The sequence below is a fragment of the Copadichromis virginalis genome, linkage group LG11 (assembly GCF_057382275.1).
Source record: "Copadichromis virginalis isolate Kocher_CV1m ecotype Utaka linkage group LG11, C_Virginalis_male_GT1.1, whole genome shotgun sequence".
Taxonomy (NCBI): domain Eukaryota; kingdom Metazoa; phylum Chordata; class Actinopteri; order Cichliformes; family Cichlidae; genus Copadichromis; species Copadichromis virginalis.
The window spans coordinates 19,648,638-19,673,092 of record NC_140628.1 but is presented as its reverse complement, the minus strand read 5'-3'; the positions used below and the strand labels follow the sequence as shown (position 1 = coordinate 19,673,092).

The 24,455-nt window shown below is 38.1% G+C and overlaps 1 protein-coding gene and 3 long non-coding RNA genes across 4 annotated transcripts; all 4 read right to left on the bottom strand.

Annotated features, from left to right (window-relative positions):
- Positions 1–1,415: 1,415 nt before the first annotated feature.
- LOC146698397 (urokinase plasminogen activator surface receptor-like) lies at positions 1,416–2,976 on the bottom strand. The gene is made up of 5 exons (XM_085473490.1): positions 2,913–2,976; positions 2,539–2,655; positions 2,315–2,461; positions 1,857–1,967; positions 1,416–1,772 (listed from the first exon to the last, which is right to left on the bottom strand). The coding sequence occupies exons 1-5, from the start codon at positions 2,974–2,976 to the stop codon at positions 1,570–1,572; spliced, it is 642 nt and encodes a 213-aa protein (XP_085329616.1). The 3' UTR covers positions 1,416–1,569.
- Positions 2,977–3,669: 693 nt separating this feature from the next.
- On the bottom strand, positions 3,670–4,845 carry LOC146698396 (uncharacterized). The gene is made up of 3 exons (XR_014923025.1): positions 4,830–4,845; positions 4,602–4,746; positions 3,670–3,884 (listed from the first exon to the last, which is right to left on the bottom strand). It is a non-coding gene; the product is annotated as an uncharacterized LOC146698396 (long non-coding RNA).
- Positions 4,846–7,737: 2,892 nt separating this feature from the next.
- LOC146698395 (uncharacterized) lies at positions 7,738–9,062 on the bottom strand. The gene is made up of 3 exons (XR_014922906.1): positions 9,047–9,062; positions 8,819–8,963; positions 7,738–8,101 (listed from the first exon to the last, which is right to left on the bottom strand). It is a non-coding gene; the product is annotated as an uncharacterized LOC146698395 (long non-coding RNA).
- Positions 9,063–10,787: 1,725 nt separating this feature from the next.
- On the bottom strand, positions 10,788–12,166 carry LOC146698394 (uncharacterized). Its single transcript, XR_014922905.1, has 3 exons — positions 12,055–12,166; positions 11,821–11,959; positions 10,788–11,151 (listed from the first exon to the last, which is right to left on the bottom strand). It is a non-coding gene; the product is annotated as an uncharacterized LOC146698394 (long non-coding RNA).
- Between the last annotated feature and the right edge of the window lie 12,289 nt (positions 12,167–24,455).

The following is a 24,455-nucleotide window of genomic DNA, read 5'->3' as shown; positions in this document are numbered from 1 at the left end:
ACTGCAATACTTCAGACATACTGAGGTGTTCAATCTAATACATTTTTAATATATTGCTATTACACCCAATCAGCCAGTGAACTGTAGATTTAGTGTTACAGTTTTATAATCAAAGGTTTGGACACATATTTATCAAAATTATTACTTTAATTATAATTGTATGTTGATTATCTGATTTGATAGCACCAATGAAAGCTGAAAGTTGTATTAAGGCATAAGCATGTTAAGAGACTAATATCTAATATCTATCATATGTTTAGCTCTTTCTGAGGCATTTGACAGCAGATATTGAGCAGAAAGGCTACAGCAGCAGAAGAAAACCAAACCAGGTGCTGTTCTTGTCAGCTAAGACACTGGAACATTTCTTGCTTGACTAAAATGTTTCATTTATTTTGATGTCAGATAGTTGACAAACACTAGTAGATAGTTGACCCACCACTGAAGCATTTGTGGACTTCAAATAATTGTATTTTTATAAACAGACTTGAAAATGATTTTCTTAGATGACCGAACACTGTTCAAAATGTCAGCAGAGTATGCTCTAACCATGCAATCAGTTTGTGTGGTGATTCACAAAAATTTAATGTGCAGTTGTCCAGTTTAAGCCCGAAGTGAAAACCCAGCCTGGTTCTGTTCTAGGAGAAACTGTAACAATGGGGCCCGGAGGCCAAAGCATGGATCTGGACCCACACACAACACAACACAACACAAACAAACAACCTAGGATAGCTGACAAACTGGTGTGGAACAGATAAGGAAGCTGGCCTTAAATACTGCCTGTTGTTAGCCCTGGATCACTGACAGGTGAACAAACAGGTGTAGTGATGAGGCTCCGCCCAGGGGTGAGAACATGGAAAAATACAGCCAACTCATCCGGATTATGACCAAAACAAACGTGACTGACCACGTAACAATACACACATACACATAATAGATACCTTCTAAAATACACATGTATATTTTACAAGCATGTACATTTGTACATGGTACAAATTAGTCTTTATAGGTTTATTGTGGCTTTTTTCTTGATGTGCTATATTTTCTTATTTTTTTTATATTATATCTTTTATTCACTTTTCTTCCTGACACATGTGATGCTGTAACATGTGAATTTCCCCAGTGTGGGGTTAATAAAGTCTATGTTTAAACTGTATACTATAAAAAGATTTGTCCATTAGATGGAGAAAATATAAAATATAATTCTACCCATTTCCAACATTAACCTTTAAAGCAGTGAGTAACAAATGCAGTTAAATATTGGGACAGAATGATCTACGTTCTAGAAAAATAAATCACTGGCTAATATCTATGATAAAAGTCAGCCAAGTGTTGATTATTTCAACCATATTTTTTGTATATGTCTTATTAATTTGATAGCCGATAATATTGACTTAAAGAAAATAGAGAAATGTACAGGACTTTAAGAAATGTATTCATTTATTTTCTCCACAAACCAAAAATTATGTTTAGTTACAAAAATGTAGTTATTTTTTAAGCTCTGGTGAAATGAGAGGCAACATTGTGACAGTCATAAGAAAAGCTCGGCTGTGATGTTGTTGTTTCCATCAGCTAAGAGAACAAGACCAGAGAGATCAGCGGTGTCACAAAGAGCAGAAGGCCAGCAGTTGTACTGATGGCACTGTTGCAGAGGTCACCCTGGCAGCAGCTGATTTCTGTTCCTATGATTCCTGCAATCTGTGCAGATTGTGTGCTTGAGCAAACCACCTTGGAGGCGCAGCCCTTTACAGTCACCTTTTGCCCTCCTGAAGTCACTGAGGAAATGAAAAGAGGGAATCACTGAATCACTGAGCAGAAAAGAACAAACATGCAGACATTGAATGCTGTCGGCCTGTTACCTCTTGTTGAGATGCAGTGGTCCTCATCTCCATTGCAATTTAGAGTTTTTGTGCAATCGTTTCCATCACATTGGAAGCACTTTTTCCCATTTGGAGATGAGATGCTGCCCTCTGTTGAATACAGAAATATTTGTAATATTTGTTCCCCTCCTTATTTTAACTGTGTGCCAAAAACATCAGCAATAAAACAAACAAAAAAAACAACAGAAAACAAAAGAAAAACCATTTATGTTATTAATATGTTTATTGTTTGAGATTTTTTAATCAGGAAATTTTTACAGATTGATAATTTTGACCTCATCTGTTCAAGCGAATACGACGATTGAAAGAAAGGTTTTGACCCACTTCAAAACTTTCTCAACATATTTAATAAAAATAAATAAATTTTTCTTTTTTTTTTTTACTTTCAAGGACAGGAAATTACATTTCAAAATACCAAGAAGCGTGATAGAAATTACCAGGGGCATCTTGAGAGTTGCAAAGATCAGAGGTGCAACACTTGCTGGTCAGTAGAGTTTGAGAAACTCCAAAGTTGATTGAGGCCTGAACACACTCCTCAGCCGCAGCACAACTTTTCGCTTTAATATCAACCAGTTTTGAATTACCTGCAACAAAAAGAGGAACCATTGAAAACTGAACCAGTTCAAAAGAAGAATAAAATAAAAACTATAAAATATCAAACCTGCATATGAAGTCACTCTTACTGATCCACACTGAGTGTTGGAAGGACATTCTTTTGTTGTCTGAGCGCAGCTTCCAGAGAGGTCCGGTATGCATTCGAAACATTTCAAGGCACAGGCTGATAAAACAAAGATAAAGATAAGTGAAATTTTTCTTGCTTCCAATGCATGGACATATTCTAAAACATTCACTAAAATGAACCGTTTAAAAAATAAAGGGCAAACAGTACAGTAATTAGTATAATAATTTGTAGAACGTAGACAAACGTTTACTGGGTTGTACTAAAACATGTTGTAGAAGCATTAAAAAAGAAAATGTTTCATTGAATATTACAGAACTTTCTTCAAAAGAACAGATAACTGAAGAAAAACTTGCCTCTAGGGAGCAGCACGATCCCAAGGATCAGCACAAGGTTCTGCATTGTGGAGCGGTCAGACATAAGTGAATTCTACTTTAGTTTGTGTTCAGGTTATAAGCAATTCTCATCGAGGGGAGTGGTCTCCTATCTCTGACCACTCCTTAATTCTGCCTTTGACAGTGAAGGAACCTGACTATCAAAAAACAGTCCTTTGAATAAGAATTTGAATTCTTTTTCCACATAATTCAAGTTAAGTGAATGGTAAAGTTTTTAAATTGCTTAATTCTCTATCTGCTGAAATATTTTTAGGCTGCAAATCATTTTCTTTGAGAACAGACGTAAAATGTTTGTTTCTTGAATGAACTGAATGAAAAACAAAACTGACTGTGATTCATGAGAAATGAAAGTCACCGACAACCACACAAAAGGTATGTAACCGTTATTGCCACATGCATTCTATCTTACAGCATATATCAATCAAAACCAGACACACCAGTTTTCAGTGGTATATTATTAACTTGCACGTTTCCCCTTATCTTTTCAAAAAAGGTAATAAAAAAGACAGAAATCTGTATTTTCAACTATCAGTGCATCAAAACTGAAACACAGTCAAGAATGACTTGAATTTAAAAACTATTCTCGCATTTTTATTAGACATGTGCTGAGAGAAGACACTTTCTTTTCCCGCTCACCACCTCTGCACAGGCTGTAACTTTATCTGTAACTATCAGAATTCCTGAGGAGAGTCCCAGGACACTATAGAACAAGCAGGACTCAAAGTCTGAATAATTATATTTATTTTATGCCCCAGTGATGTTTTTTTCAAACATCCCATTCAGCTGCACTTCTTTCGTCTTTGTGTGATCTGATCAGTGAAATAAAACTGTACATAAGAGCAGTTAAACACGTGTCAGCAGAGCAGACGACTGTATTCAGAGAGGGCAGAGGACTTTTTCACACCATCCCAGATACGAGCTGCATAGTGAAACCTGTGAAAACAAAGAAAGTTAAGACAGGAAACAGAGGGATAAACTTAAACGAAATCCCAACAATGTCTCAAGATTTCACAAAATTATGGTGACATAATAAAAAGAAAAAAAAATCCAAATAGTATGTATTTCTGCAACAACCTTACTTATTAACACTTTTACTTCCCATGCCTATATGGATTGGAAATATATGTTTCTTTTCACTGTAGTATTTAATTTTCAGTTGATATTGTTTTAAGCATGTTGAGAAAAAAAAACCCTGATATCCCACAGCAAGAAATATTTTACACCACTCTGAAAGTTTTGTGCTTGCAGGTACATGCAGCAGGTTTCACCATGCCTCAGAAAACTATTTCACAGCAAACAACCAGCGCTCATTTTCTGTTGTAAAAAAACCCAGCAGGTTGTAGTCACTGAAAGTAAAGGGGAACAGAGAGAGACCCCCTCATCTCTAATAGAAATTTGGCATTTCTTCCACAGGGAATAGAAACTGTTTCTATGGGAGTTCAAAAATAATTATATTTATGATGGCTTTGTTGAGCAAAACAGTTTAAAACGTAAAATTGATTCTCAACCTGAGTGCAGGATGTATTTCCTCATTTATACTTGGTTGTCTTGCTTTATTCCCATGGATTAGTCACCTACACTTTTTGAATAGTGGAATGTGAATAAAATAATTATTCATTTATATATAAATAGTACTGATATGATGTTTACCAGTTTTTCTCAGTGAGAATAGTGTGTGACAGCTGACAGCGGGGCATGGCCGGTGTTTGGCTGCAGAGTTTTGAAACCATGGTGGAAAAGGCCGGGTGTCCTCTATAGCCGGGGAGCAGAGAGAACAGTGGGTACGTTCCTGACCCTAAACAATATACAAAGATTTATTTACTTGTCACACAACAGGCCTCAGAAGTTTTACCTTATCAGAAGAAAAGATTTTGTAACCTGCTTTGGTCAAATTTCCCGGCGGTGCTGGACCAAGGCCAGGAAGATCGTGAAGGACCTCAGCCATCCCAACAACAGACTGTTCTCTCTGTTGAGGTCAGGAAAGCGATTCCGCTCCCTGAAGACCAACACAGAGAGACTGAGGAGGAGCTTCTTCCCGCAGGCAATACGGTCTCTCAATCACACCACCACATAGTACCGACCCACACATATGGTTTTCACACACACACACACACACACACACACACACACACACACACACACACACACACTAGACATTCTGGACATTGTTTACAATAATCACTTCATCATTAAATCACTTTAAGCATATTTGCACTGTTTGCTGCTGTTATTGTATATATATATATTTATATTTCTTCATACATTCTTATATATTTCTATACTGTGTATTGTGTATTTGTTGTACAGTTATTTCATTTTTAACTTTAATTTTTATATTTTATTTTATTCCTTCCTTGTTAAATTTACCCTTTTTAATTTTTCATATTTATTTCCTATCTTATTCATAGCCTTTTTTTTTCTTCTTCAGGTCACGAGCAGTTGTGTAAGTATTTCACTGCATATCGTACTGTGTATGACTGTGTATGTGACAAATAAAAATTTGAATTTGAATTTGAAAAATTATCCTCCCCATCATTTTCCTGCACAGGAAGCAAGAACATATTGACCTCAATGAGATTTTTAGATTTCTTTTTAGAGATGCTTCTGATATCTCATTAAAGCTAAGGAAGCATAGTTCAAACATGTCTTTATTTCAAAGAGAAGGCTAGTCCAACAATAAAACTTTTCAGACTTTGAATATGGTTTGGTTACCTTGAATGATTGACTAGCTTTTAATGACTTAAAATCCAGATACGAAACTGTTGTACAAATATCCTGTACCAACATCACTAATCTACTACAGAATTGCAATCTGCTGAATTCTTCATGTGAACATTATAACACATCCGTATTTTGCTTCTTAAAGGTTATAATATGACCTCTGTGTTCCATGTAGCTTTTCTTCTTTTGTTTGCAAAGTTAAATAACCAACTGGGCAAAGACATCAAAGAACCTATAACTCAGTGTTTTTGAGTCTAAATAATTAAATTGGTATTAGTTAGAAATCTCCACTGTTACAGTTTTTCTCAAATGCTAAAACACATGTCACAAACGTTACCACCAGGTCCCCCAATGTCCAAACACAACACCCTTCTCTAAAGCTACATAAACACAACCACACCTTCCCACTGCAAAACTCAAACTCCCACACCAAGAGAGCAGCTCGAAGCTGTCAAAACTATAAACACTATACACAGCATTACACACTACAGCAAAACAATTGAAAACACAATGCTCAATTTGTGAGAAGGTTCTTTGTTTCATAACTGCCAATGCATATTTTAGAAACTATACAGTAACGGATCGTCGTAGATCCCTGCAGAGGATTAGGCATTTAGATTTGTGAGTTTCATATGAGTAGTATAAATCTATAGAAAATCCTGCATGTACGTACACTACTGTAACACAACTCAATGCAAAAACAGAATCTATTGCACACAACAGTAATCTTGAAAACATGAACAGGGTGTGAAGTTTTTTTATTTACGTTATTCACACCACACACACCACAATCACTGTGCGGCATCATGTCGCTGAGCTGTTGCTCGCATCTCGTCCGTAATGATGGTACGAGGTTGTCTTGCTCTCCCTCCTGGACCTTCTCCTCTCCCATGTTGGCCTTCTCCTCTTCCTCGTTGGTCGCTCCTCTTCCTCCTCTCATTTGAACTCCTCTTCCTCATTGGCCTGCTCCTCTTCTTCCAGGGCCAGCTCTTCTCCCTCCTCTGCATCAAATTCCTCTTCCCCTGACTCTGCCTTCATCCATTGTGTTTGTTTGGAACCTTCAGCATACTGTGCACTCTGAACTTGCTTTTACATGTGGGTACAGCATTAGCAACAAGTGTCTTCAATTTTGAGTCATTGTGTGTAGTGAATGACGCCAGGTGTGTTCCCTGTGTTCAAAGATTGGTGACTGTGGCAAGCATTTTGCATCACATGGGCTTTCATTTGAGGATATGAGCAGAGTTGTTTTGCAACATGTGTTTTAGCAAGGAAAAATGTGTTTAGATTTATGAGTACAGAGGGTTGTGTTTTGTGAATTGTGTCTTCATGTGACATGTGTTTATGGTACTGGAATATGGTGGCTACATTTAGTAAATGTGTTTAGACTACTGGTCATTTGGGTTACAGGATTGGCTTTTGTGTTTTAACATTTGAGAAAAACTGTAAATTAGAATAACATCTATGCTGCATTTTTCTTTTAGTCCTGATGGGATTCTATTAAAACTAGTTTGAAAACATGTTGTTTCAGTTTTAATTTTGTGTATTTGTTTGAAATTTTAGTGTTATTATATTGCTTTATTGATTTTTGTATCATATATTTAATGGAATATTCTGTGAAGCTGTTTAATTCTATTGCTGAAATATTTTAGGCTGCATATCATTTTCTTCAAGAACAGACGTAAAATGTTTGTTTTGTTTTTTTTGTCTTTGATGACCAGTGACTGTTTCAAATGTCAGCAGAGTATGCTTTAACCATGTAATCACTCTGTGTGGTAGTTCTTGACGACAGCTTAATTTCTTGCACTGAATGAAAAACAAAACTGACTGTGATTCATGAGAAATGAAAGTCACCGACAACCACACAAAAGGTATGTAACCGTTATTGCCACATGCATTCTATCTTACAGCATATATCAATCAAAACCAGACACACCAGTTTTCAGTGGTATATTATTAACTTGCACGTTTCCCCTTATCTTTTCAAAAAAGGTAATAAAAAAGACAGAAATCTGTATTTTCAACTATCAGTGCATCAAAACTGAAACACAGTCAAGAATGACTTGAATTTAAAAACTATTCTCGCATTTTTATTAGACATGTGCTGAGAGAAGACACTTTCTTTTCCCGCTCACCACCTCTGCACAGGCTGTAACTTTATCTGTAACTATCAGAATTCCTGAGGAGAGTCCCAGGACACTATAGAACAAGCAGGACTCAAAGTCTGAATAATTATATTTATTTTATGCCCCAGTGATGTTTTTTTCAAACATCCCATTCAGCTGCACTTCTTTCGTCTTTGTGTGATCTGATCAGTGAAATAAAACTGTACATAAGAGCAGTTAAACACGTGTCAGCAGAGCAGACGACTGTATTCAGAGAGGGCAGAGGACTTTTTCACACCATCCCAGATACGAGCTGCATAGTGAAACCTGTGAAAGCAAAGAAAGTTAAGACAGGAAACAGAGGGATAAACTTAAACGAAATCCCAACAATGTCTCAAGATTTCACAAAATTATGGTGACATAATAAAAAGAAAAAAAAATCCAAATAGTATGTATTTCTGCAACAACCTTACTTATTAACACTTTTACTTCCCATGCCTATATGGATTGGAAATATATGTTTCTTTTCACTGTAGTATTTAATTTTCAGTTGATATTGTTTTAAGCATGTTGAGAAAAAAAAACCCTGATATCCCACAGCAAGAAATATTTTACACCACTCTGAAAGTTTTGTGCTTGCAGGTACATGCAGCAGGTTTCACCATGCCTCAGAAAACTATTTCACAGCAAACAACCAGCGCTCATTTTCTGTTGTAAAAAAACCCAGCAGGTTGTAGTCACTGAAAGTAAAGGGGAACAGAGAGAGACCCCCTCATCTCTAATAGAAATTTGGCATTTCTTCCACAGGGAATAGAAACTGTTTCTATGGGAGTTCAAAAATAATTATATTTATGATGGCTTTGTTGAGCAAAACAGTTTAAAACGTAAAATTGATTCTCAACCTGAGTGCAGGATGTATTTCCTCATTTATACTTGGTTGTCTTGCTTTATTCCCATGGATTAGTCACCTACACTTTTTGAATAGTGGAATGTGAATAAAATAATTATTCATTTATATATAAATAGTACTGATATGATGTTTACCAGTTTTTCTCAGTGAGAATAGTGTGTGACAGCTGACAGCGGGGCATGGCCGGTGTTTGGCTGCAGAGTTTTGAAACCATGGTGGAAAAGGCCGGGTGTCCTCTATAGCCGGGGAGCAGAGAGAACAGTGGGTACGTTCCTGACCCTAAACAATATACAAAGATTTATTTACTTGTCACACAACAGGCCTCAGAAGTTTTACCTTATCAGAAGAAAAGATTTTGTAACCTGCTTTGGTCAAATTTCCCGGCGGTGCTGGACCAAGGCCAGGAAGATCGTGAAGGACCTCAGCCATCCCAACAACAGACTGTTCTCTCTGTTGAGGTCAGGAAAGCGATTCCGCTCCCTGAAGACCAACACAGAGAGACTGAGGAGGAGCTTCTTCCCGCAGGCAATACGGTCTCTCAATCACACCACCACATAGTACCGACCCACACATATGGTTTTCACACACACACACACACACACACACACACACACACTAGACATTCTGGACATTGTTTACAATAATCACTTCATCATTAAATCACTTTAAGCATATTTGCACTGTTTGCTGCTGTTATTGTATATATATATATTTATATTTCTTCATACATTCTTATATATTTCTATACTGTGTATTGTGTATTTGTTGTACAGTTATTTCATTTTTAACTTTAATTTTTATATTTTATTTTATTCCTTCCTTGTTAAATTTACCCTTTTTAATTTTTCATATTTATTTCCTATCTTATTCATAGCCTTTTTTTTTCTTCTTCAGGTCACGAGCAGTTGTGTAAGTATTTCACTGCATATCGTACTGTGTATGACTGTGTATGTGACAAATAAAAATTTGAATTTGAATTTGAAAAATTATCCTCCCCATCATTTTCCTGCACAGGAAGCAAGAACATATTGACCTCAATGAGATTTTTAGATTTCTTTTTAGAGATGCTTCTGATATCTCATTAAAGCTAAGGAAGCATAGTTCAAACATGTCTTTATTTCAAAGAGAAGGCTAGTCCAACAATAAAACTTTTCAGACTTTGAATATGGTTTGGTTACCTTGAATGATTGACTAGCTTTTAATGACTTAAAATCCAGATACGAAACTGTTGTACAAATATCCTGTACCAACATCACTAATCTACTACAGAATTGCAATCTGCTGAATTCTTCATGTGAACATTATAACACATCCGTATTTTGCTTCTTAAAGGTTATAATATGACCTCTGTGTTCCATGTAGCTTTTCTTCTTTTGTTTGCAAAGTTAAATAACCAACTGGGCAAAGACATCAAAGAACCTATAACTCAGTGTTTTTGAGTCTAAATAATTAAATTGGTATTAGTTAGAAATCTCCACTGTTAAATTAGAATAACATCTATGCTGCATTTTTCTTTTAGTCCTGATGGGATTCTATTAAAACTAGTTTGAAAACATGTTGTTTCAGTTTTAATTTTGTGTATTTGTTTGAAATTTTAGTGTTATTATATTGCTTTATTGATTTTTGTATCATATATTTAATGGAATATTCTGTGAAGCTGTTTAATTCTATTGCTGAAATATTTTAGGCTGCATATCATTTTCTTCAAGAACAGACGTAAAATGTTTGTTTTGTTTTTTTTGTCTTTGATGACCAGTGACTGTTTCAAATGTCAGCAGAGTATGCTTTAACCATGTAATCACTCTGTGTGGTAGTTCTTGACGACAGCTTAATTTCTTGCACTGAATGAAAAACAAAACTGACTGTGATTCATGAGAAATGAAAGTCACCGACGACCACACAAAATGTATGTAACCGTTATTGCCACATGCATTCTATCTTACAGCATATATCAATCAAAACCAGACACACCAGTTTTCAGTGGTATATTATTAACTTGCACGTTTCCCCTTATCTTTTCAAAAAAGGTAATAAAAAAGACAGGAATCTGTATTTTCAACTATCAGTGCATCAAAACTGAAACACAGTCAAGAATGACTTGAATTTAAAAACTATTCTCGCATTTTTATTAGACATGTGCTGAGAGAAGACACTTTCTTTTCCTGCTCACCACCTCTGCACAGGCTGTAACTTTATCTGTAACTATCAGAATTCCTGAGGAGAGTCCCAGGACACTATAGAACAAGCAGGACTCAAAGTCTGAATAATTATATTTATTTTATGCCCCAGTGATGTTTTTTTCAAACATCCCATTCAGCTGCACTTCTTTCGTCTTTGTGTGATCTGATCAGTGAAATAAAACTGTACATAAGAGCAGTTAAACACGTGTCAGCAGAGCAGACGACTGTATTCAGAGAGGGCAGAGGACTTTTTCACACCATCCCAGATACGAGCTGCATAGTGAAACCTGTGAAAACAAAGAAAGTTAAGACAGGAAACAGAGGGATAAACTTAAACGAAATCCCAACAATGTCTCAAGATTTCACAAAATTATGGTGACATAATAAAAAGAAAAAAAAATCCAAATAGTATGTATTTCTGCAACAACCTTACTTATTAACACTTTTACTTCCCATGCCTATATGGATTGGAAATATATGTTTCTTTTCACTGTAGTATTTAATTTTCAGTTGATATTGTTTTAAGCATGTTGAGAAAAAAAAACCCTGATATCCCACAGCAAGAAATATTTTACACCACTCTGAAAGTTTTGTGCTTGCAGGTACATGCAGCAGGTTTCACCATGCCTCAGAAAACTATTTCACAGCAAACAACCAGCGCTCATTTTCTGTTGTAAAAAAACCCAGCAGGTTGTAGTCACTGAAAGTAAAGGGGAACAGAGAGAGACCCCCTCATCTCTAATAGAAATTTGGCATTTCTTCCACAGGGAATAGAAACTGTTTCTATGGGAGTTCAAAAATAATTATATTTATGATGGCTTTGTTGAGCAAAACAGTTTAAAACGTAAAATTGATTCTCAACCTGAGTGCAGGATGTATTTCCTCTTTTATACTTGGTTGTCTTGCTTTATTCCCACGGATCGTTTGCGTATAAATAGTACTGATATGATGTTTACCAGTTTTTCTCAGTGAGAATAGTGTGTGACAGCTGACAGCGGGGCATGGCCAGTATTTGGCTGCAGAGTTTTGAACCCATGGTGGAGAAGGTCGGGTGTCCTCTATAGCCGGGGAGCAGAGAGAACAGTGGGTACGTTCCTGACCATAAACAACATACAAATATTCATTTATTTTTCACACAACACATGAGAGGTCACTTGAGTTTACCTTGTGAAAATAAATCTTTTTGTAACCTGCTTTGGTCCTCCCCATCATTTTCCTGCACAGGAAGCAAGAACATATTGACCTCGGTTGTCAGATAGTCCTGCCCCAGGCCTGGGAAGACACTGCCGTCGAGCATGGATAATGTTACTGAGAAAAAAAAAAACACGAGTTATAGGTGTGGCTTGCCTGTTACAGTTTTTTCTGATTGCTTAAGCACATTTTTTTGTAACTTTTGGCTAATTTTGCAAAACTCTTCACACAAATAAGAAAACCTGTCACCCAATAATCAAAACATTGTAGTTCTCTTGTAAAAGCAAACACAGCTAGATTAACTCTTCACACCTTCGTAAAAATGGTCTTTCCGTATCAAACAGTACACACAAGCCATCATCTACTAAGCACACAATGCGCCAACTGCACACTGATGGTATGAATACAAAACACATCTGGCTTTTGCTTTCTCTGTGCACAAGGTAGGCTATGTCAGTTTGAGCTCATACTTCTGTCATAGATCCATAAGCATAGAGGGATCCAAACTTCAAGTACTGGTGTTTATTCAAACACATCAAAACAAACACAAGTGTTTATTTCCAAGTATAGGATTATTTGCAATCGCCATAATGACTATATGGGTTACTTGGTCTGCAGTGAACATGCTTCCTCTGCCCCCAGCATCTGGTCATCTAGCAATTCTGTAAAGTAACAATTTCAGTATTTTTACATCAATGGTATTGGTGTGTTTCTCATTGGCATATGGCAGTGCTACAAATCTTTGTGCGAAGTGACTGTACTAACCGATTCTCATTTCAAGATGTCCTTATGGTACTTGCTACAGTGTAGCGGCTCGAGTTAGGCTGGACCCGTTGGCCAGCTACCCTCAGGGTCATTCCACGGTTGATTACATGGTCCACTATTGTAGCTCTGATGTCATCAGCAATTCTATTTCTTACTCTTCCTACCCTTCCTCCCCCCCCCTCCTCGTCTTCCTCTTGCTCCTCCTTGTCCTTGTCGTCCTCTTCATCCTACTTCTTCACCTCCACGTCCTCTTCCTCGGCCTCCTCTACTTCTCACTCTTTCTGCTCCCTCCATTGTACTCCGCACACACAGCTTACCTGTATTATAGTGCTTAGGCTGATTGCAAAGTGGACTAATTATCTAAAACAGTCTTCACATGTGAAAGTGTGCCAGACAGTTGGCAAATTAGTGTTAATGATAGCCATACATGTGTATACTTTTGCTAGGAGTGTGTTGGAAATTTGGTAATTGAGTGTTGTGCAGTGAATTGTGCCTACAGTTTTGCAAAGTGTGTGTTACAAAATTGCAAACTGAGTGCAAAGCAGTTTTTGTGCTTTTAGTTTTGCAAACTCAGTGAGTGGTTTTGCTATAAGTCTGAATAGTTTTAGAGATTGTGCTACAGGAATCACAGTTAGGGTTTAAGCATTCAGAAAAAACTGTAATCCACTTCGGACGTAATGCTTTGTATACAGGACTACTAAAAGAAACACATTCACTAAAAACCTTTGAACAACATCATGGCTCAAGAGTTGGCAGCTCATCTTGTAATCGGCAGAGTACGCTTGGGGAGTGTGATCGTGTGTACAGCGTCTCTTTATGTCTGTCTCCACGTTGGGTGAGTGTTGAGTAATTGCATATGAGAGCATGAGGGTGGGAATGGATGTTTGTATCTGTGTGTGCCTGTATGTCTGTGTCCATATATCAGGTCGGGTATCAGACGCCACCTCTCTAGGGACATCTCAGGCCCTCCAAGGCATGGAGGCCTATCTCCCCCCACCACTTCCCCTCAGCCCTCAGACATCGGTGCGTTGGTGGGTCTTTGTGTCCGGGGATGGGCGTCCAGGTACACACCGGCTCACTCCTTGGTGGCTGCTTATCGGGGCCTGGAGCCTGGGGCTCGCTTGGGCCACTTTGGGGGTGGGGTGCCCTCGGCCTCTCTGCCTGGGGCTTGGTCACTCTGGCACAGCTGGCTGCCGGCGGAGCTCACGGGCACGTCACTGCAACTCCCCGTGGCTTCTGCTCCGCGGCTGCTGAGTGAGCCCTCATCTGGGACTCTCCTCATCTCTTTCTGGGACAGTGGCGCGGCTGCCCCTCTGTTGGTCTTCCGTGGTCTCTTGTGTTCTGAGGGCCTCTGGATGTCTGGAGTTTTGATCTCCTCCATACCTGCTTCATGCCCTGGAGGACGGGGCTGTGGCCCCCCCACACCTTCTAGCAGATCATTACATGAAGGAACCTTTTAAAAACAAGCGCGTTCATGCTCACAGTTGTACACACCGGTGCTCATACACACAAAATACACCCTTTTTGGCTCCTACCTTAAAGCACACTGTGCGCTGTCGATCTTACGTGCTGCACAATAATGTTTAACACTTAGTATTTACTGTTATATTCCCATAGATCATCATGATGTTGTTTATCCCTTGTTAAATGCTTGTTTTCTTTTTTCTTTCTCAACAGGTGATCCAGGTGATTGATATATGTATTTTTGTCTGCTTATTTTGTTGGTTTTTGTTTTTTGCCCTTTATCCCCGTCCCTCTTCTCCGCTGTTTTTTCCCCCTCTTTCTTTCTCCCTTTTCTTTTCCTCATTCAAGTCTGTCCCGTATCTAGCAAGTGAAAATAAAAAATAAAATAAACAACAAAGGGTGAATCAAATAGACTATTACGGCAAGGCTGGGATGGTCCATTTGGTAAAGTAAATCCGTTGGGCATCTTTCTTCGCCTTTAGACAATAATTCTGATGGCAAAAGAGCCAAACGGGACAGGCAAAAGAAATAAATAAATAAATATACTCACAGGAACACTATCAGCCAAGGGGTGGGCAATATACCCCCACCAACCAGAAAATCTTCTACCTGGCCCACTGCGCTGGGAATATGAGTTTATATAATCCTGGATAGAGAAAAATATAGCAACAGTGCAAGTTTGAGATGAGCGAGAGAATGAGACTTACACAAGGAGGATGCCAAAGAGTGACACAAAGAGTGAAATGTTACAATTAACCCCATAGTCTGGGTTAGTTGTAACATATCCTGGGGTAAAATGTAACACGATGAAATAAGGGTACTAACAAAACATTAACATGTAATCTTTGTTTATTCAACACATGGATGCACTTACATCCATTTATGTAGCTGTGTGTGTGTGTGACAGAATGCAGAAATCTAGCTTTTGAACATATTCCAACCCCCCAAAAAAGACAAATTATGGAATTTTCTGCAACTGAATATTTCATTAATTTTGGTTGGTCTTTCTTGAGTTTGGCCTCATTGGCTCAGTGGGCATTATAACCTACAACTCTTGCACCAATTTTGAACATAACAATGAAGCTGAAAAAATGTAGTTGTTCACCAGCATCGCAATTCCATTACTTTTTATCATGGCTTACCTTGGTGTGGTTTGCAAAGTGCTTCAGGAAGATGAGGAAATCTGTTTCTCACACCCATCCTGATTTATTTCCACTACCAGTACTTCCTACTGGTCCATCTCTGACACAGTGGTCTGCATAATGTATGTGTGGGAACACAAACAGTGGAGGAATTGTGTTGCCAATGGCATTAACCGCATATACAAAAGTGACCAGTGGACCTCTCTCTGCTGATGTCATTGCCCCAACTTGTTTACAGTTTTTTCTGAATGCTTAAACCCTAACTGTGATTCCTGTAGCACAATCTCTAAAACTATTCAGACTTATAGCAAAACCACTCACTGAGTTTGCAAAACTAAAAGCACAAAAACTGCTTTGCACTCAGTTTGCAATTTTGTAACACACACTTTGCAAAACTGTAGGCACAATTCACTGCACAACACTCAATTACCAAATTTCCAACACACTCCTAGCAAAAGTATACACATGTATGGCTATCATTAACACTAATTTGCCAACTGTCTGGCACACTTTCACATGTGAAGACTGTTTTAGATAATTAGTCCACTTTGCAATCAGCCTAAGCACTATAATACAGGTAAGCTGTGTGTGCGGAGTACAATGGAGGGAGCAGAAAGAGTGAGAAGTAGAGGAGGCCGAGGAAGAGGACGTGGAGGTGAAGAAGTAGGATGAAGAGGACGACAAGGACAAGGAGGAGCAAGAGGAAGACGAGGAGGGGGGGAGAGGAAGGGTAGGAAGAGTAAGAAATAGAATTGCTGATGACATCAGAGCTACAATAGTGGACCATGTAATCAACCGTGGAATGACCCTGAGGGTAGCTGGCCAACGGGTCCAGCCTAACTCGAGCCGCTACACTGTAGCAAGTACCATAAGGACATCTTGAAATGAGAATCGGTTAGTACAGTCACTTCGCACAAAGATTTGTAGCACTGCCATATGCCAATGAGAAACACACCAATACCATTGATGTAAAAATACTGAAATTGTTACTTTACAGAATTGCTAGATGACCAGATGCTGGGGGCAGAGGAAGCATGTTCACTGCAGACCAAGTAACCCATATAGTCATTATGGCGATTGCAAATAATCCTATACTTGGAAATAAACACTTGTGTTTGTTTTGATGTGTTTGAATAAACACCAGTACTTGAAGTTTGGATCCCTCTATGCTTATGGATCTATGACAGAAGTATGAGCTCAAACTGACATAGCCTACCTTGTGCACAGAGAAAGCAAAAGCCAGATGTGTTTTGTATTCATACCATCAGTGTGCAGTTGGCGCATTGTGTGCTTAGTAGATGATGGCTTGTGTGTACTGTTTGATACGGAAAGACCATTTTTACGAAGGTGTGAAGAGTTAATCTAGCTGTGTTTGCTTTTACAAGAGAACTACAATGTTTTGATTATTGGGTGACAGGTTTTCTTATTTGTGTGAAGAGTTTTGCAAAATTAGCCAAAAGTTACAAAAAAATGCGCTTAAGCAATCAGAAAAAACTGTAATATAAGTTAAAGTAATAGTGTGGTAAGTTGTAACATCTGCATTATTGTTACAACTAATCCAGACTGTTGCTGTTACAACTGACCCAGACTCCTATAGCCATGAACTAGCTAACATTACAGCCAACGGCTAAAACTTTAGCACTAAAGACCTACACAGAATATATCCCCATAGACATACAAATAACATAATTTAAGTTTGATGAGTTTAACTGCAAAGCAGATAATGCTATTTGAAATTGAAATAAAGTAGAAAAACTTACTTTTTGGCATACAAATTACATTTTTTTGTGTTAAATTGTTTGTGTTTGACAAAATGTACTGATTTTTCACATGTGATAGCAGAACTGAGTTGGGCATGCACAGGATGAATCACATCATTTGAAACTTAGCCCTGATTGGAGAAATTGGAAGTGTTACAACTGACCCACGTTACAACTATCCCCGGTCTCCCCTACCACATCTCCCCACACCAAAGAAAACCTCAAATAAACCATCTGTGATACCTGTGACCAATGTTCCCTCTAAATTTTTCATATGTCTGAGCGAACACACAAACTCCCTGAGCAGTCCCGTGGACCACTGTGAGCAACAGCAGATGTGTGCACTGTGGTCACACAAGCATCAAATCCATCCAAGTTACATGGTTTATTAAAATAATCAAATTACATCATTAACATTTATGTTAAACTACTTTTAATTAACTGCTTTAGCCCACTTACAATGAAAATAAAAAAAAATCTTACTCATGACCAGTGTAGTATGTTAACACTATTGGAAGTAAAAAATAACTTGAACTCCAATTTTGAAAAGACAACTTCCTTTTTTTTTTTTTTTTATAAAGCTCTGACTTGTATTATGAGTATATGAGTCTGTGGTCTGGAAGAGAGTCCTGTAACTCTGTCTGCAAAATACAGTATATAACAGAGGTGGGACCAAGTCATTGTTTTGCAAGTCTCAAGTAAGTCTCAAGTCTTTATCCTCAAGTCTCAAGTCAAGTCTCAAGTAATGTCAGGCAAGTCAGAGTCGAGTCTCAAGTCACTGGTATAAAAGTCCGAGTCAAGTCACAAGTCTGAAACTTTGAATTTCAAGTCCTTTCGAGTCTTTCAAAAAAAAATGAAAAAAGAATGTTGCAGTTATGCTAAATGTAAATATTAGACCATGTAATTTTAAAATCTGTGTTTTTCTCAACACATGACAAAATAGTGAACTTAGAAAATATACACAAATTGTGAAATTGCACCTCTTTAAAATGCAGCTCAATTAAACCTAGCTCCAAGAATAATTTTCACCGACAGTTCTGAGATAAGCTGCATGTTATTCTTGGATGCGGTTGTAGGACCGGCTTTAAAATCGCATGACAAAAATATCATACACATTAAAAAAAAACTTTATCACCAACGTAGCCTGGACAACATTTGCTAGTTAGATGAAGTCAGCTATCGCATCGTAGCATATTTATATGCATATTTATAATCATATGGTTCTTGGAGTGAGTGCACACACTCATGAAGTTTAGTAACTTCCGGTCACTGCAACAAGCCCAGGTACAGTTTACTGACGGATGGGTGCAGGACCTTGAAATGCACCGTGTAGAAAGTAAAGACCATCGTACGTATCATAAGTTTACCAGTCTCACAAATTGTCTTCATAAATACACATTCATTAACCATTTATTAATAGGACCTTTGAGCTCAATGGTAATTAATTAGCAGTGGAAATAATTTCTGGTACGCGTTACAGAAATGTAGCAGTGACAATAATACTGTATGCTGTAATCGTACTGGGCAATTAGTGATACAAAAAACCTGTTTTATCCTGTGAATAAAAGTATATGTTTTTGTCAATGTACCATAATAACAGAAGCGAAACGCAATATTGTGTCAGGACAATTCACTATTTATGCACAATAAATAAAGGAGCATAGCGCGACAATTTCTGTTCAGCGCCAGACTTGCTTGTAACCTATATCACCAATTATGTTATGAAAATGACGTGTTAACTACTAAAAAACACTGACCTTTGTGTAAATGCTTGGAGCAGACTAACCTGTGAGCTGGAGTGTTCTGGGACGTTATATTTGGTCTTTGAATGGCTGCAATCCAGGCCATCCGTCGCGTCTTTGTTACTTCGGAAACATGGCTTGAACAATTTCTCTTCGACGACGTAATCCGATAACAACCGATCTCTTTACCCGTCGGCTTCCCGTGGCTGTCATGCGACCGGCTATTGCAGTTAATAATACAAGGCTTCTTGACATTTTTGTGTCTCTTTTTATCGCTGTGTGACTGATTTCAATTGAAAGCCTGCGTGCGCTAGTACCTCTTGCCACGGGTTCCCAGAATCCTTTGCGGTTTACCCCTGAATGAGGTCACATTTTCAATCTCTATATAATATGCATGTTAAATTTTATATTTGGGGTGAAATATCAAGTCTTTTCAAGTAAACCGGTTCAAGTCCAATTCAAGTCCCAGGTCATTGGTGTAAAAGTCCAAGTCAAGTCACAAGTCTTAGAACATTTTTTCAAGTCAAGTCTAAAGTCATAAAATTAATGACTCGAGTCTGACTCGAGTCCAAGTCATGTGACTCGAGTCCACACCTCTGGTATATAAAGAGGGCAATTAATTATATAGGTACTTCTTCAAAAAAGTAACTGAGTTTTGCAAACAACAACGTTTTTTGCAGCTGTTTACCTAAAAATGCAGACAAGGCGTTTTTCTAAATAAACATTTCAAACTATTTACAGAACATTCAGCTGTTCTGCATCATATTTGATGCCACACAAATTATTTGTGCCACTCCAAAAAATAATTTCTGTCCACTATGAGATAAAGGAGAACAACAGCCTGATACCCGCAAGCCTGACAACAGGAGATGTATCACTCCTGTAACACCTGTAACATTCAGCAGTCGCCTCCCTCATTACGGTGGCCCTGAGAGGCCAAACGGACTGCAACTTCAGAAAACACTTGCAAAAAGAAAAATGCTGCAAAAAAAAAACCTGCAAAAAGAAAAACGCTGTACTGCAACTTCAGAAAACACCTGCAAAAAGAAAAACGCTGCAAAAAGAAAATCACCTGCAAAAAGAAAAACGCTGCAAAAAGAAAAACGCTGCAAAAGCACACAAGACACAACGGAAATGTTTCTGGGGAGACAATAACCTGACGGACCAGTTGCACAAACCAAAACATGTATGTATGGCTGTATCCCAATTCAGGGTCTGCAGCCTTAAAGTACGCAGCCTTAACGGTCCTCAAGGGCCGCGTATTCAAAGACCGCTAAGGGCAGAAGTGCGGGGCTTGTAGGCTTGTGATATGGGACGGTCTAGCCTCCGTTGCACTGCCCAGGTTGCCTAGCAACCATGATACTAACAGCTGGAAACGTTTCATACAGCTTTGTTTGACAGAAATGAAGGAGAACATATTTTGTACATTTGTTTCTACATGAGCTTTGCGTGATTTCATAAGTATCTGAGGCTGAGACCACAGGACTGTAAAACATGATTGTTGGGCTTCATTTCTGTACTGAACAGTCATTTTAAGATTAGCTAGTAAATAACAATTAGCTAATGTTGTTCATGAGACTAAAGTCATCTCACTTTGGTAATGAAAATATAATATGGCCAATATTATAGTTATTATATTAATCATTATTAGTTATTACAGCAGTGAGTTTGAACTCTGTGTCAAATACTGAGCTTCAGTAAAGATTCAAGTTGCATTTATTTATATTTCCTATCACCTTAAATCTTCACTCAAAGACAAGTATCTTTGAAAGTGTATCTATAGATGTATTATATATAAGAGACAAATATTGTTCTTTTAATATGTTGGGATTACTAAATTTGGCTCAATGCTTACATATATGTGTAAAAAGCACGAGCTGTGATAACTGTTTCTGATAGAATGAAGAGTAGACTGATATATTAAATATTCCTTTATTGGGTGAGAAAATCATACCATGTAATAACTGCTTTAAGTCATACAGAATAGATATCAGAGCCTTAAACAGGCTGACGTCTGCTAAATGGGTCAAACTGGGCAGAAAGTATCCAAACACATAACATCCTTATAGAATATGATGTAACACTATAGATCAACTTACCTCAGAATATATAAAGCACATAAACAATTACAGCAATATGATGCAACAAACACAGCAGTGCTACTGATCCAAAATACTCAAAGCTTCATAGAACTGAAACAAACATTTATTTTTAGGTCCATTCTGCTGCTGATACATACTTTAGTTTTCTGAATATTAAACTTGTTTCTGCCACACTGGAATGATAAAATTATTTGAACATTACTTAATAAGACTGATTCAGGACAGACAATTAGTTATTCTAAACTTTTCTAGCAGTCCTTCACAAACAGGGAACAGTCTGTCTATTCTCTCCATCTGTCAGCTGCTGCTGGCTCTTCCTCCCCCTCTTCCTCACACACTGTTGAGTTTGTCCTGGTGGATAATCAGGGTTGCAAAGCCTCACAGATGATGTGCAGCAGTGGGTCCCTGAGTCTGTCCTCACTCTGGACACTTGAAGTTGTCACACATGGAAATGTGTGATAATTCTGCAGGATTCAAACACAAGTGTAACTTATAAATACATGTTCATTTTATTCCACAATCAGAGAGAAAGAAAAAGAGAGAGAGTGCAGGACAGACAGACAGGTGACAGTCTCAGGTGTACACACTGCTACAAAACAGCACAAGAGAAGGAGGATTTAGTGTTTGTGTTATTACAAGCAGAGATGGGCATAACGCGTTACTGTAATCCGATTACTTTTTTCGAGTAACGAGTAAAGTAAGGGATTACTATTGCAAAACGGTAATTAGATTACCGTTACTTTCCCGTAGGAACGCTGCGTTACTGCGTTACTAAAACCGTGATTTTTTTGAGAGAATGTCTCATGACAGTGACGTAAGCAAGTGCAACGTTCGTGACAACAGCTGTGTGCAGATCAACAGTGGATCATATATCGAGTGCGGGAGAGAGTATGAGCGTGCAGCGTTTAAAGCGTGGAAGTACTGACCTTACTTTAAGTTTGATTCCATAAAAAGTGACAAAAACATTAGCGTCCATTAGCATTGTGCGTGGGAAGAAAACTTCTTTTTACAGCGAAAAAAAACCCCTAAACTTCCAAGCAAGCTCCGAATGCGCTACCACGTAATGGGAAATTCACAGAGAAACTGCCGTATCCTTCCACTGACCGCTGCGGCACACCTGCACCAGGGTAAACCTCCGCCTACCCTGCTCCTGCTTTACAGGTGAAAATAGAGCAATAGGACCGCTAGTCTTTGATTTTATTTATTTTCTGCTGTGTTTTACTTGCATCTATTTGAAAGACTGAGTGTAAACACACAAAAAAAAAAATTTATGTGCTGGAAAGTGCAGAAAATAGGTTTAAATGTTAAACTAATTTCTTCCAGTCAGTGAATGTTGCATATAATTACATTTTTGCTTGATGCATAAAGTTAAAAGATTAAAACTAATAAAACAACTTTTAAAAAGGGACTTTTCCATTTGATTACATTTTGTATGATGGATTATGCAGAAAAAGTAGAATTGGGCTGAGAGATCTATCGCTTTATCACCTATTCAGGTTGTAAATCGTGTTTTTAAAAAGTAACTAAGTAACTAAGTAATTAATTACTTTTGAAAATAAGTAATCAGTAAAGTAACAGGATTACTTTTTGGGGAAGTAATCAGTAATTAGTTACTGATTACTTTTTTCAAGTAACTTGACCAACACTGATTACGAGTGCTAAACAGATGGTACAGTGGACACATGTGTGACTCCTGTGATTAAAGCATCTTTCTTTCAGTTTAACGAGTGAACCGTCAGCTCGTTCAAACACACGTTAAAGTCCGTTTGGCTCGACACCACCGAACAGAGGCAGCAATATAACATAGCTAATATTAACAATGCAGTGGATCCTGCTTGTGCCGTGATATTCAGGACTGCAAACCGAGCAGCATTCACTGACTTTCAGCTTGTTGTCTTTGTGGATATATGACTGACTTTAATTATCCACAAAATCATCAGATTCTCTGTAAGATTAAGGTCAACTATCGAACGGCGTATAAAGTAAAGACTTTAAAACGCTGAAAGTACAAACATCGCTAATGTCACATAACTTTGCCGGCATATGGCTAACAGTAATGTTTTAATGTTCTTCATTATTAAACATTTGCACATAAATAAGTGACATAATATTCAGTACTTACTTTTGAAAGTTTACTCTTTGGCCACCCCGCTTCCATTGTTTTTTTTCGGCAAAATTATCCACACCCACTGCCGCGCTATGCATTCTGGGATATGTTTTAATCGGCCTTAAAATGCGGCCTTTAAGGCTGCAGACCCTGAATTGGGATACAACCTATATTCCAGATATCTGTAGTATTATTTAGAATCATATGATTACAACACATTTACCTCTCCTCCACTTCTTTGAAGTGTCTCCCAGTCCCAGTGCACTTGTTAGCATGTTTTGGTTCATGCAACTGGTCCGTCGGGTTAATCCCATATGGGAGCAGCCAGTCACTTACTGACTAACACTGCAAAACAGAACTGTTAAACTTTTAATTTTAATTTCAATTCAGGTTAGATTGTTTTTTCTGTGCCCAACGCAGATTTTCTGTGCGCAGAGACCATGCCAGCAGTGCGCAATTGCACATGCTTAGAGGGAAAATTTGCTGTGTCTGAATTCAGGGGAAGGATGCTCATAAGGACACTACCTACCTACGTCACAAGGTAGTGTCCTTAGACGGCCGGGCAGTCAGGAAGTGAGCGGCTTTGGACAGCCCCTTTTTTCTCCATAGAAACGATTGCTGTGTCCGAATTCAGGGGAAGGATGCTCATAAGGACACTTCCTAACTACGTCACAAGCAGAGATGGTTACTTGTAATCTGTAATCTGATTACTTTTTTCAAGTAACGAGTAAAGTAAGGGATTACTATTGCAAAAACGGTATTTAGATTACTGTTACTTTCCCATTGGAATGCTGCGTTACTGCGTTACTAAAACCGTGATTTTTTTGAGAGAATGTCTCATGACAATGACGTAAGTGAGTGCGACGTTCGTGACAACAGCTGTGTGCAGATCAACAATGTATAATATATCGAGTGCGGGAGAGAGTATGAGCGTGCAGCGTTTAAAGCGTGGAAGTACTGACCTTATTTTGAGTTTGATTCCATAAAAAGTGATGTTGTGCGTGCGAAGAAAACTTTTTTTACAGCGAAAGAAAATCCTAAACAAGCACCGAGTGCACAATGACGTAATGGGAAATTCACAGAAAAACTCGCGGATTCTTCAACTGACCGCTGAGGCACACCTGCACCAGGGTAAACCTCCGCCTACCCTGCTCCTGCTTTACAGGTGAAAATAGAGCAATAGGACTGCTAGTCTTTGATTTTATTTATTTTCTGCTGTGTTTTACTTGCATCTATTTGAAAGAGTGAGTGTAAGACACAAAAAATATTTTATTTTATGTGCTGGAATGTGCAGAAAATAGGTTTAAATGTTAAACTA

Coding starts and splice junctions, on each gene's coding strand:
- LOC146698397 (XM_085473490.1), bottom strand. CDS start 2,976: ATGTCTGACCGCTCCACAATGCAGAACCTTGTGCTGATCCTTGGGATC. Junction 2,656..2,912: donor GATCGTGCTGCTCCCTAGAG/GCAAGTTTTTCT, acceptor TTGTTTTATCAG/CCTGTGCCTTGAAATGTTTC. Junction 2,462..2,538: donor AAGAGTGACTTCATATGCAG/GTTTGATATTTT, acceptor TTTTTGTTGCAG/GTAATTCAAAACTGGTTGAT.